Source organism: Pterocles gutturalis, unplaced genomic scaffold, assembly GCF_000699245.1.
Source record: "Pterocles gutturalis isolate BGI_N339 unplaced genomic scaffold, ASM69924v1 scaffold39085, whole genome shotgun sequence".
Lineage (NCBI taxonomy): Eukaryota > Metazoa > Chordata > Aves > Pterocliformes > Pteroclidae > Pterocles > Pterocles gutturalis.
This window is the reverse complement of record NW_010142176.1, coordinates 22,738-36,105: the sequence shown is the minus strand read 5'-3', so window position 1 is coordinate 36,105 and position 13,368 is coordinate 22,738. Positions and strand designations below refer to the sequence as shown.

General features: G+C 37.8%; 1 protein-coding gene across 1 annotated transcript in view; it reads left to right on the top strand.

Annotated features, from left to right (window-relative positions):
* Positions 1-1,563: 1,563 nt before the first annotated feature.
* MYBPC3 (myosin binding protein C, cardiac) overlaps positions 1,564-13,368 on the top strand; it is a gene marked incomplete at its 3' end in the record, with an annotated part of 34,131 nt that continues 22,326 nt past the window's right edge. Inside the window, exons 1-3 of the mRNA XM_010084285.1 lie at positions 1,564-1,654; positions 10,548-10,814; positions 12,541-12,646. Coding sequence (XP_010082587.1) covers positions 1,630-1,654; positions 10,548-10,814; positions 12,541-12,646 — 398 coding nt within the window. The remainder of the gene's footprint in view (positions 1,655-10,547; positions 10,815-12,540; positions 12,647-13,368) is intronic.

Below are 13,368 nucleotides of genomic sequence, written 5' to 3'. Positions count from 1 at the left end.
TGTTGGGGATCATCTTCTGGAGAGAAGAGGGAGTTAATAGCAGCTCTCTGACAAGGAGAAACATTTAAGAAAGGCACAATGATCTTCACTAGTCAAGTGACAGATTTTTCATGCTGTGGGATTCAAGCCCTTTGAAAGAGCTCAAGCCAAAGCAAATAGCCAAGATTTCCTGCCTCCCAATGAAATGCCTCAGGCACAGGACAGTAGGTCAAAACCATCTCAAGCTAACTTGTGCTCCACTAAAAACAGAGCCAACGGAAAATATACATAGGTCACATCCTGCCCATCTTCCTCACTCATATGTAAAAAATTCCTTCGGAGGAAGGGGAGGAAGTATTTGGCCCAAAATCAGGGGAGGCAGTAGCAGTCATTCTTGCATGTTGGCATTTGTCCTGTCCGTCTACCCAGAGAGAGTCAGATGTGAAAGACAGACACAAAGCACGGTGACTGGTGGGCTGCCTGCACACTTGTCTATTCTGAGCTCCCTGACAAAAGCAGAAATCCTTTAGACTGAGGTTTTTGCAGGCTAGTAAAACTGGAAAAAACAAAAATAACTTTTAAAAAATTATTTTTTTATACTAGTAGTAGCTAAAATGTGCTAAATGCTTGGCCTACAGAGTTTCTCTGATAAACCTCAAAACTCAAAATGAGACAGACAAAAGTGACAGGAAATGGGCATACAACCAAGGCAATAAAGGGATGATTGTCCACAGTTACTATTTTGACATATGCTAAATGCATTAATAAATATGAAGCAATGACTGGAGCATCAAATGGCAATAACAGAGTAATTTTCTAGTGACATTTCCCCCAGATCTTTTCTATATAATTAAGGAAAATTAAAACTTCTAGAGGTATAAAATAGAACCTTGGAAATATTTTTTTAAATAGTACTTAAAAGAAAAAAAAAAGGCTTGTTAGTTTTCAAGAAATACATGCTGCGGATCAAGTGCATGAATGGGGAGGAAGGACGGAAACTACTTAAGTAGTGCCATGCTTTCTAGCTGTGACTGCAAATGTCAGTAATGTGTGTCTCTGAAAAAGAAAGTTATTTCCTGAACATTCACATTTAGTTCTACAAACACAGTCTTTGGTAGAAGAGTTAAAAAAAAAAAAAAAGGTTCTGTTCTGACCCAGTTATAGCAATAACAAAGACTGAAAGAGGTAGCAAGAATGCAAACCGATACATACTTAGAGTAAGTACAGAACCAGCATACAGGAGATGTAACTATCTGATCTAGACTGCTGAATGTGCTATAAAAATGGCAGTGTAAGAATTCTTAATGCAATTCATACATGAAGCTGGAAGATGTACTGTATTACGTGCAACACCAGATTGTGCTCTGGTTTGTACCAGGAGATCAGTGGTAGCCAGTCTTGGGTGGTTTGAGCTCTCTGGCTCCTGGAACTTGGCTATATTTATCCCGGCTGATGTCGCCTGTCAAGTGTGTCCTGCTGCTGATAAGGTGCCGTACTTGACAAGAGTGGGGGATCAAGGGGAGGAGTAGGATGGGGGATTCCACTGAGTATTTCTTTACGGGGTCTCAAAAGTCCTGCAGTCTCATTCCTGTTTAGCTCAGACCCTGCTTTCTAGATACAACTGGGAGCTTCATCAGAAACAAAGTGAAGATGCCAGAGCCTACAAAGAAAACAGGTAAGGATTATAATTGACAGACAAAAGCTAAGACCAGCTTGGCAGAGGAAAATGTGAGTAACTTTTGTACACTAGAGAAATTGAGATGCCTCAGTGGAAAAATAAATAGAGGAAAAAGAGATTATATTTTATAAAGTTATAAATATGAGAGATGTTGAGTGATCTTGCAGAGAAATCAGTAACTAGTTTGGCAACCTTCAGCCACAGAATTTTCTCAAGAGACTTTGTATGAGGAAAGAATAGAGGTGAAACATGTTTAATTCTGAGATTTGTTTCATTGCTCATTTTCTTTCCCCATCATCTTTAAGACTCTGAAAAAAGCTTGTAGCATCTCTCTTGGGCAGTTAGGCAGTATAAATCTCTTCTGATCTTGGGTTTTTTCCCTGATATTTTTGAGGAAGTATAAGTGGCAAAATTTGATGGTATTTGTTGTTAGGGAAATCTCAGTGAAAATGAAAGCAAATGGCACCTGGTTCAGAGCTTACTCTTTCTAGTTCTTCCAGTCAGTGACAGTAGAGCTCTAGGAAAAAAGAAGACACGGTATTGTAAAGAATATATGCCTATTTCTTTTCACTCACCCTCCTCCATCCTTTCCCCTTGAATTAGAACATAACCAGACATTTTCAGAAAGCCAAGGTCACAGAGCCCAGTGTAAGTCCTGCCCCACTAGAAAAACATCAGGAAAATATTTCAGATTTGGGAAAGTTCTGATTTAAAATTGAGAAATAAGGAATAAGGGGAGGCCTAGGATGGGGTGGTAAGGTGCAATGAATCTCTGTCTGAGAAGGAGGAAGAGAGCCTGGGAAGCAGAGGCAGGGAGAATTTAGATTCAGGACACCTGTGTGTGGGTAGAGGAAGATGTCTCAGGAGCACTTTGGGTCCACAATTACGTTTGGAAAAAAAAAAGAAGTTGTCAAAAGCTGAAGTTACGATTGTTTGAAAAGTGTGCACATATAAATATACACGGCTGGAGGTAATTGTACTAAATCTGGGATTCTTTACTTTTAGAGCTCTAACTTCACTGATGCCAGGGTATACCCAGAATCACTGCTACCTGAATGTACAGCACAAGGTGCATGCCGTGCTTTTTTAATAATGTGCAGTTTCAGAGTTAGTGCATAATAGCTGTTGATACTTATTAATGTAGGGCGTTGTGCTTTGCAAAGGACAGAACAGGCATCAGTCTCCTGTTAGACAGGTCAATGGGAAAATCTCTTGTGGTTACCTCAACAAAAGAATAAGAACTTGTTAAGAAGAACTTTCATTTTGGCCAAAATATTTTGAATCAGCCACTGCCAGAGGCAGAGCACAAATCCAGCCCCTATTTTCCATTAAGAGCTGTAAAGCACTAAAGCATGATTAACTCCAACAAGTTTCTTTAAGTTTCCTCTGTATGATAACTCTAAAGCAACAGTGGTGTCACCAGTCCTTCAATTCTATCACAAATATAACACAATTTGATGTTCTTAAAGCTGCAATTTCTGAAATCAGATGGAAGTAGAATCGTATATTTAAAAAGTATATGCCAGAACTTGTAATTGCAAAGAAAACCTTGAAAATCTAATCTGTAAAGGTTCAGCAATCACCCTAAAAATAAGACATTAATAATCATATTCTATTTTTAAAGTCACATGATTTTTGAGATTTATTGAGATATCCAGTGCTCATGATTGACAATGCTGGCAAAAAGAAACAAGACAGAGTAGGCAACATTTGACACTGTGATCACTTAGGCATTGTGACTTTTGATTTCTAATGGTTTAATTGCCTTTAAGTTAACATTTTCAGTCTCTCCGGATGAGAGGCAACTTCTCTGTTTGTGAAGATTCCCACCTTTGCTAGTTAACAGTGAAGAGAAATTCTACTCCAGCTTATTTCTCCAGAGAAGTATAGCAGGTGTCTGGTATCACTAGTCCTACACAATTCTTATGAACAAACCAGCCCAAACACTGCGATTATCACAGCAGGGGGAGGAAAAGCTCTTATTACCCACTCTGACTGAGACAGAACCAGTCACATGCCCCGTAACTTCTAGAGGGGATCTTCTCCCAAGAGACATTAATCCCTTTGGTTTTCTGTTTCATGTTGTTTATATAGTTCAAGCCATTTCAAGATGGGATAATGTTGAGCGTAATCTCAGGAGGGCTGAATAACTATCTAGCAATTCATACTTGGATAAATCATGATTCCTGCCTTTCACATACCATACAGTCAAAATACTGAAGAACCCTAAAAGATCTTTAGTCTATATTACCGAAATTTCGGCATCTAGTGTAAAACACTTCATGCCAGAGAATGATGAAAGATATTCTGCCTCCATCTGCTGTTTTAAGAAACCTCTTAACATGCTAAAAAAAAATGTTAAAAAAAACAAACCACAAAACCTATTACAAAGAAGTAGATTTTCCAACAGACATTCAGTCCAACTACAATACTTCAGGATAAGGCACTGCCCTATTTATTTACAGAATACCAAGAGAACTGTTGTAGCTTTCCAGAAAATCTGTACACTCCTCAACAGCAACAAAGAAGTCCTGTAGCAATTTAATGTCAGAGCAAAAAATCAAACACTGGCAAGCATCACTTTTTGCAGGGTTCTGCTGCAGAAACATTTCATAGTTAATCTCTGCTCAAGGGCTCGCTTTTTGGAAAGTTTTGATGGCTTTTTTTTGTCATGAAAATTCAGAAAGGTTAAAAAACCCGCAACCATTTCCCTAACAATATTTTGTGACACTAAGAGGAAACAGGTGGCCTTTTAAACACCAAATTTAGTAGATAAATGGGACTTAATGGGAAATATTAGTGCATTACTATATCTGGAAAATGAGAAGTCTGGTGTTACTTTCTGTGAAAATCAGTCAAATTTTATTCAGGTATTTTATAGATTGAGTCGTCCAGATTTTGCAGTTCAGATTAGGAAATTTTATCAAGGCTTTTATAAATAACCTGGCTTGTAAGTACACAGAGGCTTTTGGCATTAATAATAATAACCAGTGTTACATAATGAAGAGTAGACTGTAGGATTCTAGTTTTAATATAAAAGTACTGCTGCATGATAATGAACTTCTCTGCACTACAGTAATACAAAAATAAATAATAATAATTCGTATAGTGATATTTTCCTGTTTTGCAAGTTAAGAGTCAAAGCAAGCTGAACATTATTATCCTCATTTTACAGAAAATATGATGGATGCACAGAGTGAGTGGTGACTCTGCTTAGTGAAACCATTCCTCGTCTGTTCCTCATGTTACAGGAATTTACAATCTCAGCTGCTGAAGTAGGCAAGGAATGATAAGATTGAGTAGTTCAATAGCTTGTGGATCATGGAATGATAAAGCTTGTAATTGCAAGAAGCCGCTTAGGTCCTGACTGAGGAATGTGCAGCATCTTTATATAGTTCCTCAGCAAGGAATTCATAAGCTCCATTACTAAAGTCTGCTTTAACTCAATGGAACAGCAAATGGTATAAAAGGAAAACTAGATGCCAAGTGTAAGTACTAAAGTGAAGATAAGTTTTCAACATAAATCCTTAACAAATTAAGGAGTTGCAAAAGCTAATATTGCTTTTGTAATATTAATTCAATAAATTGGCTAGATAGATATTTTAATACCAAATACACAGACTGTGCAGTAAGATAACTGCACATGCAGGGAGAAAACCTGTGACTATTTTTTCTAATTACACTTGTCACAGATACCTGCTGGAGTTTGTAGCATGTGCATTCAACCAGATACATTAGAGTCTCCTGAAACATTTATACCTTTAACAGTTTTTATTTCAAAAAAGCAGAAACATAATTTGAAAGCCTTATCTAACACACCTTCTCCTTAAGTGCTTATCTCCCTCTCCTCCATGTACATACCACAAATAATGAATGATGAAGAGCTGAAGTCAGAACCACCACTCTGAAAAGCAGGATGAAATTTAAAAAAAACCCCAAAACCAAACCAAACCAACCAACCAAACAAAAAATCCCCCCAAAACAACCAACCAAACAAAAAAAAAACCAACAAGGGAATGGCTCTCCTCTATCCCTCTATGTAGTTAAAATCACTTTCGTGGAATCCATTTCATATACTTCACACATACTTGGAAATTCAGTGGTTTTAGGGGGAGGTTTTCATCTAATGCTTGTGATTCTTAACAAGCCAAATTATTTAATGTGGCTAGGAATTAAAATTATTCCAGATATTTAAACATTATCTTAATATACATCTCATCTCAATTTTTTATGACAATAGTCAAACAGGAATGTCTCTTCTAGCTTCTAATACTAGCTTTTATTCTTATTAGGGATACAACAGTACTTAGTTGCCACTTACTAACAATTTGGTATTGTAGAAAGACAACAGAAAAACAGTCTCTGCTTCAAAACACTTACAAAATAAAAGCCCAGCAAGTAGATGCATAGTTCAACAAGAGCGCAAAGGAAACAATGGTTTGTACAACCAATAGCAACCTGGGTAGTAGCTTAGTCATTTTCTAGGTTTTTGCATCAGAGAATATGAAACAGTTTTGGAGCAGAGTAGTAAACTAGGTTGATGGCAGATGTTAGAAGGAGATTGCTTCCAAGCAGGTCAGAAAGTAAGAGAGAAAGCATGAAGGTGCTAGTATGAAGATTTGATAAATGGCAGCAGTAGGAAGGCAGAACACTAGCTTTATTATTTTATTTAGGTGAAAAGTGAAGGAAATTGGTTCTGGAACTGAAATTATTTAATCTGAGTTTAATTTGGCCAAAAGCATATGTATTCTATATTTCTTCAGCCTCTTGATTGAAATACTTTTTAATAAATTATTATCAAAATGCAATCTGATCATGGACCTCCAAATAGAGCTTTTTATTACAAATTAATGAATCTGTAACTTGTGTAACATACTTAACTATATGGCTGATGTGTACATCTTCAGGTGCTACAAGACTTTTAAAAGATGGGTGCTGCATGCAAGTTCTGGTAGCAGCAGCAGCATTAACCACCGAAAAGTTTTCTGCAAGAGTATTGCAGACCACACGCAGTCTGCTTCCTCTTCTGCAGAAATTTGCTGTTTTCCATTACTCAGAAGTTATGTGAAGTTCTTTGCATTATGGGAGCTAGAACTGATTAGGAAAGTCTGTGATATGAGAAGTGAAGTGCTGAAAAATGGGTTAGTACAAAGTGGCTCTAGCCTCATTTTCTTTCATTTGCTCCACGTCCCTCTTTCCTCCCCATGTTAACTCCCCACAGCAATTCCAATTCCACCCTCACAAAACACACACACACAGAGCACCTATCACTCTCCTTCAGTTCAGTAATTCTGTCATCATCAGCACTGGTCATTCACGTGCGTCTCCACCCTCTCCCCAGAATTTCTGTGGTATGTTAGTACTAATGTCACCTTTCTCTCCCTTTGTGCATGGTGGGTTAGAATTTACAGGGAAGCAGAGAGTTAACAAAGTGGGTGGCAGAGGACATGGGCTACTTTGGTCATCAGGTGCCCCAGCCCAATGGCTCCTCAGTGCCTGTTCAGCTGGAGTCTGGATAAACATGTGGCAGTGCTTGAGATCTGTCAGGGCCTGACAGGCACAAGAGCGGTCAGACATTCCACAACATCACATGAGAGGTGTCACAGGCGCTGGGTTTTCCACAGCCTGATGGTGGTGGTGGTACCCAAGAGTGTTCTGGGTACGGGATGGATACATGGAACTCAGAGAGGTGTATCTGGGTAGAAGCCAAATGTTGAAGTGAGAGAGATTGCCAAATGGGGAATGTGTTTCTGATAAAAAGCAGGAAAAAGTGAGGTTCTCAGGACAGACAAGAATTTTTGAACGGTGGTGTTCAGGAATGTTCCTAATGAGGAAACAGCTAGATTAGATTCGTATAACTGCATGAGAAAAAAAATCTGCCTCTGAACTTGGATTTCTGTTAGTTATAGTAGCAGCCACAAAGAGGGAGACCAGGAATAGCTGGTCTCTCACTTCTCTGTTAAGCTCCCATTTTTCCCACAGAAGGAAAAATGCTGTACATGGTTAATTTGCCTTTGCAAAAGTGAGCAGTGGAAGATGAAAGGGAATACAGATTGATACAGAGCGACACTGCTTTGGGCACCACCACCCACTGACTCTCAATCTCAAGTGCAGGAAAATGACTCTTAGAGTCTCCTTTACCTGTGAAAAAGTAGGTTCTCAATGACTGTTCTTGCAGGCCTTTATTCACATGGGGGATTTGGGGCTTTTCCAATTTTACGCTTTAGTGGAAGTATTCACAATCATTTTAAGCCAGAACCAAAATGAGTCTTTTGGCAGGAAAAGGAAAGAGAGAAAAAAAGACAAGGAGACTTACTTGTAAACTTCTACAGATGTATTTAGATTTCCCAAGAATCAGAAATACTGTGTGGTGGTGGAGATTTCTCACTGTGCATGTAGTTTTGGCCAACAGTCAGTTTTTGTTGAGTCATCAAAAGTAAATGTAAGAAACCTAACCACTTTGCAGGGTGTACAGCAGATCAGAGAGTTACTTCCAAGTATGCCTGTCTTGAAACCCTGTCATTTGTAGGCTGGAACCTTTACAGGCCACATTGCTGCTAAGTAATTAATATATTTATAGATTCTTTTGTGCTTAAATAGAAGAGTGATTATGATAGCACTTGGAGACAAAAAACATGCCTCTCCGCTGCTTCGTCTCTAGTGTCATAGGAAGAGGAGCCAGCTAGTAGGTGTTTCAGGAGTGGGTTCCAGAACTGACCTGGCTCCCCACTGCACAGCAGCCTGGCCACCTTTACATGTCTTTTGAAGTCTGTACATCAAACTCGCTGTCCACAGTAACTCTTCTGCAATTACTCACAATATACTCCATCAAAGTATAGCCTGCTGTGTTATTTACTGAAATGCAATACTGTATCAAAAGATGCGCAACTGATAACAGGCGTTTGGGTATTGTGTACAGACTCGAGTAGAGAGCCCTGTATTCTACACAGTACTGTATTCTGTTTAAGAACCATTACACCACTTATGGGCCTGAGGTTAGGAAAAAACCTCAAAAAAAAGCATGCAGGGACAATTCACTCCCAGAGGAAATTTCACACACTTATATTTTAACATGGAAGAGAAGCATGCAGAGGAACACAACAGGAGCGCAGTCAAGGCTACTACAGGCTCAGTGTAAAACAAAGTAGTTTCTTCATCAAATATATGAAAGTGGGGAAAAAAGAAAGAGAAGGTGGTAATTTAGGTTTTTTACATGATAAAGAGAGGCAAAATACAATGCATGCTGAATTCTAAAAGTATTTGTAATTGGTGCTTTAATTGATATTTAAGCAGTTTCGAATCCTTTGCAAAACAATGCAAGAAACATGAACTATATTATGGCTAAAGTCCAAAAGGCCATCAGATGAAATCTTTGCAGATGTAACTCCACTGAGGTCAATTTATACAGTCTGAGGACATGCTACAGGAACAGAGATTTTGTGCAATGAACAGATGGTATTATTAGTAATATACAATTTATACTAACTAAAGCACATCTTTGAACATGAGTATAAACTATCTCTTTTAAAATATTTCTATGCCATGTTCTCTTCATTTTTATAAAGCAGAATCAAATGACTAAAGCTAACTATAACAATTGTGTTTGGAAGAGTTCTTGCTGCTGCCCAAGTAGAAGAGCCATAGACAATTTGCCACAGAGGTGACAGATATAATTAAATGTGACAGAATTACTAATATTTTATAAAAGTGTGGTTATGAAGGGGTAAGCCAGGTGAAAAGGTGACATAATGATGCATAAAATCATTCAGTGTATGAATCAGAATGTTAATTACTGGTATTTTTATACATGAACATAGCTCATGGCAATTAGCAAAAAGATAACAGATTTCATTAAGGCCAAAACATGAGCATAAAATGAAAAACTTGACTGAAAATAAAGTTGAAGAAATCTAAAAAAATAAATCAGAGTAAAGAAATTAGTAAAATAACTTACCTTATTAAAATCTAATCTTGAGAAAGATTAGGATACTTATGGACCAAAATCATGATACATTGCCTGCTTTCCAAATTCCTATAATCTGTTTTTCTAGTTTGATTACACAAGAACCAAAACAGATCATTTGGTTTATGCTTTTTCACCCCATATAATAATAATTTAATTAATTCTCATTATAAGCATGGTAAGTACTTCTGACACATAGAGGAAATATTTTGATCCACCTTGTAGTTAATTAGAAAACTTGTAGATCCCTACATAGGCAAGTACTTTAACTTTTAATGCTGAACTAAACATTGAATGCGAACAACAATTGTTATTATTTTAGCTGGTATAAAATTACAAGAGCCATCATAGGAACATGAATCCCTTTCCATTAAAGCCTTGATCAGTCAAAACAGAAGGACTAAAGATGAACCATTAATTCATTGTGATATATATAGGACACAGGTTACTGCACAAACCGCAGTTTTGTTGGAGGAATATATCCTGATCCTGTTTAACAACTGCATTAAGCAACTGTTAGGACAGAATTAATATTTCTGAATAAAACTACATGGTAAAGCAATATAGAGAGATTGATATGTAAGAACGTGTCATACCATCTTGTCATAGGTCAAAACATTCACTTATGAAAAATCAGAGCTCATTATGGGGGGGAAAAGAAAGAGGAAAATGGTCAGTGAGATGAGTTTGCTATCCATTCCATTTTGTTTCATGACAATATGGAGAAGCTATGACATCTCAGTCAGAGACAGAACTCAGTAAACACAGAGACAATTCCACAACTTCTCTGTGGAAAGTGTTGTAATTTATATCTTACATGGACAGATGGGAGAGAAAGGAGACAGCTGTTGCAGCCACAACAGCTGACTACACCAGATATGCCACAATTGCAAAACAGATTTTAGTGAGCCCTCTCTCTTTTTTTAGTTTCTGCATTTACCAAGAAGCCGAAGACAACAGAGCTGACAGCCGGAAGCACAGCTGTGTTTGAAGCAGAGACAGAAAAAGCCGGCATCAAGGTGAAGTGGCTGCGAGCTGGCACAGAAATTACTGAAAGTGAGAAATATGTCATCAAGGCAGAAGGAAACAAGCATTCCCTGACAATCAATAATGTAGGAAAAGAAGATGATGTGACATACGCTGTAATAGCGGGAAGTTCCAAGGTCAAATTTGAACTCAAGGTCAAGGAACCAGGTACAGCATTTCCTAAGCAATTCTAATTTCATCAGTATTGCCAGTCCCACATGCAAACTTCATAAATGCGGTCCATGGAAATTGCCCTAATTTAACACTGTAAAATTTCTCTACCAGCAATACATCTGTTTTGCCCAGTTATTTGAAGCTACTCATTAATATCAAGCAGAGGAATAAATTTCCTGTGGCCAAGACACCCATTTCCAGATGTCAGAAATCCACACAGAAGAAATCTCAATGTACATCTTTAGAATTCTTTGCTTTTCAACTTAACTACCGAAAAGCAAAGCAAAGCTAGTCTAACCTAACCTAACCTAAGATGTCTGCATCTTAGGCCTGTTATATTATTTTTTAAAAATTATTTTATTTAAATACAAAATTGTAACATTTGACAAAAAAATTACAAGTTGTACTGCAAGGTTTTTAGGAGCTCATAAGTTTCCAGACACTGTCTCAAAATAACCTGCTAATAAAAATACGTATTTCAAGAGAGACTTGAATACAAAGAATAGCCTTTGTATTATTTTTATGTCACCTATCGTTACTACCTCTGTATGCATTAAAGGATCACTTAGATGGGAAACTGTAAAACTTCCCCAGGCTCTTCTTGGAAAAAACTATAAAGAGCCAAATTCTTTGTAATTTTCTCATGAAAAATGTCTGAAGATGCAGAGGATAGATGAAATCACTCATTTTTTGAACCATTTTGACCTTCCTGATCCCTTTTCTGCCCCCCCCAAAATGGTCCCCATTTACCACTTTTTGATATTTTAATTTTCTCTTTTTATTTTGGTGAAAAACCTTAAACTCAGATTGTTTATATCACCTCCTCTCCTTCGCTATCACTGTTTATTTTAGCAACGTGATGGTAGTGAGATCTTCTGGTCAGCTGAAAAGATACTGGTGAATATTTAACAGGAGAGAAGACATCCTGTTCCAGGTGAAAGACAGGGCATGACAGGCCATGAGGAAGGGGAAATCCTAGTATGGATTAGGACAATTTAACAGCTGTCACAGCATATAAAAGTATGATCCTGCTGACTATGTCACCCCGAAAGTCAACAGGTACATATTATACAAGGTATATCATCCTCATTGTCTTTCAGGTTAGTTGCAGGTAGAGCCTGCGACAGGCAGACAGCCTACAAATAGCAGTTACTGAATTTGGAAGTGTAATCATTACCTAAAAGCAACACACCCCTGACAGGCACATACTGGTGATGGAGATATCAGGATGCCAAAGGAGAGATCATTTTCCTGCATACATTATATATTGATACCTCAACATAAGCCTTTGCTAAACAGCTACACATCCAAGTTATGGGAGCATTTACAGTACATTAGTTAGAATAAGGTTTGGTTCTTTCCAGTAAAAATTGAGTGGAAATTTGTTTGGACAAGATCCAGTGGGATACCTTCTCACAATAAAAGTGGTAGAATTTGATACTTAAGTATTAAAATAATACCAATTTAAAATCACACAGTTTTCTTTCAAGACACAAATGCAGTTTAGGGTAAAAGGCATAAATTTCCTGCGAGCAGGACTGACTCATGTTCATATGTTCGTAGATACTGTCTTGTGTTTCAGACCTTAATAAGATTAGATTGTTAAAGAGTAACTGGATTACCCATTATTATGTTCACAAGCAATAGTAACTTCAGCTCTTAATTATAAAAAAAATGGAACCCTAACCTGCCCAGGCACAGCCACCTCCCTTTGTGACAGAGAAGGTGCTCAAATTAGTCATCACATGGCACAACAGGGCTGGAAACCTCTGGTGGAAAAGACATCGCAAACAGCTGGGAAACTGCATGTGGGACTTGTGTGAGAGGTAGGCAGGGCCTTTTGGAAGTGGCTCTGCTACCTATGGAAAAAAAAAAAATCCTTCTGCAACTGATCTGTTTCAGGAAATTCTACCTCCCTCCATCTGCCGCAGTTGCTCACTCCTACTCCCTTTTCATACATTTCTATCTTCTCCATTGTGCCAAATGCATTTGCCTGAATTTGTCTGTGAGGTCATGGTTTAATTGAGAGGCCATAAACTTCCATGAGCCAGGGGAAGAAATGATAGACGGATTTTTAAAATACTTTCTCCATATTGATTACTAGCAGTGTCTAGAGCTTTGCCCAAGCCGCACACAGTAATAGTATTTGGAACATTACATTCCAACAGCAGAGTTAAACATAATCTCATGAATAATCAAATTGTTTGCAAAAATAACAATGGCATCATTTTTCATTACCTTTTCTCTTTAGACCACTGACATTACCATCAAATAATAGTGTTATCCATCAGCTGACAAGTTTCTGCACATCAAGACTATAGAATTTAAAAACCCAGGCATCAGTTCTTTCCAAGCTCAGCAAAAGAAAGAGCCTCATCGTCCTGCTTCAGTAGGCCCCTCCTCCTTCCAGAATATCCTCTAAGTTCTAGAAAACCACAGCTAATTTCTCTGCATTTCCTAACATATATTAAAAGCTGTTCTTTTTTCAAAATTTCTTCAGAAAGGAAGTAGAAGCATGACTTTCTCTAATCTTGGCTTACATTAATTT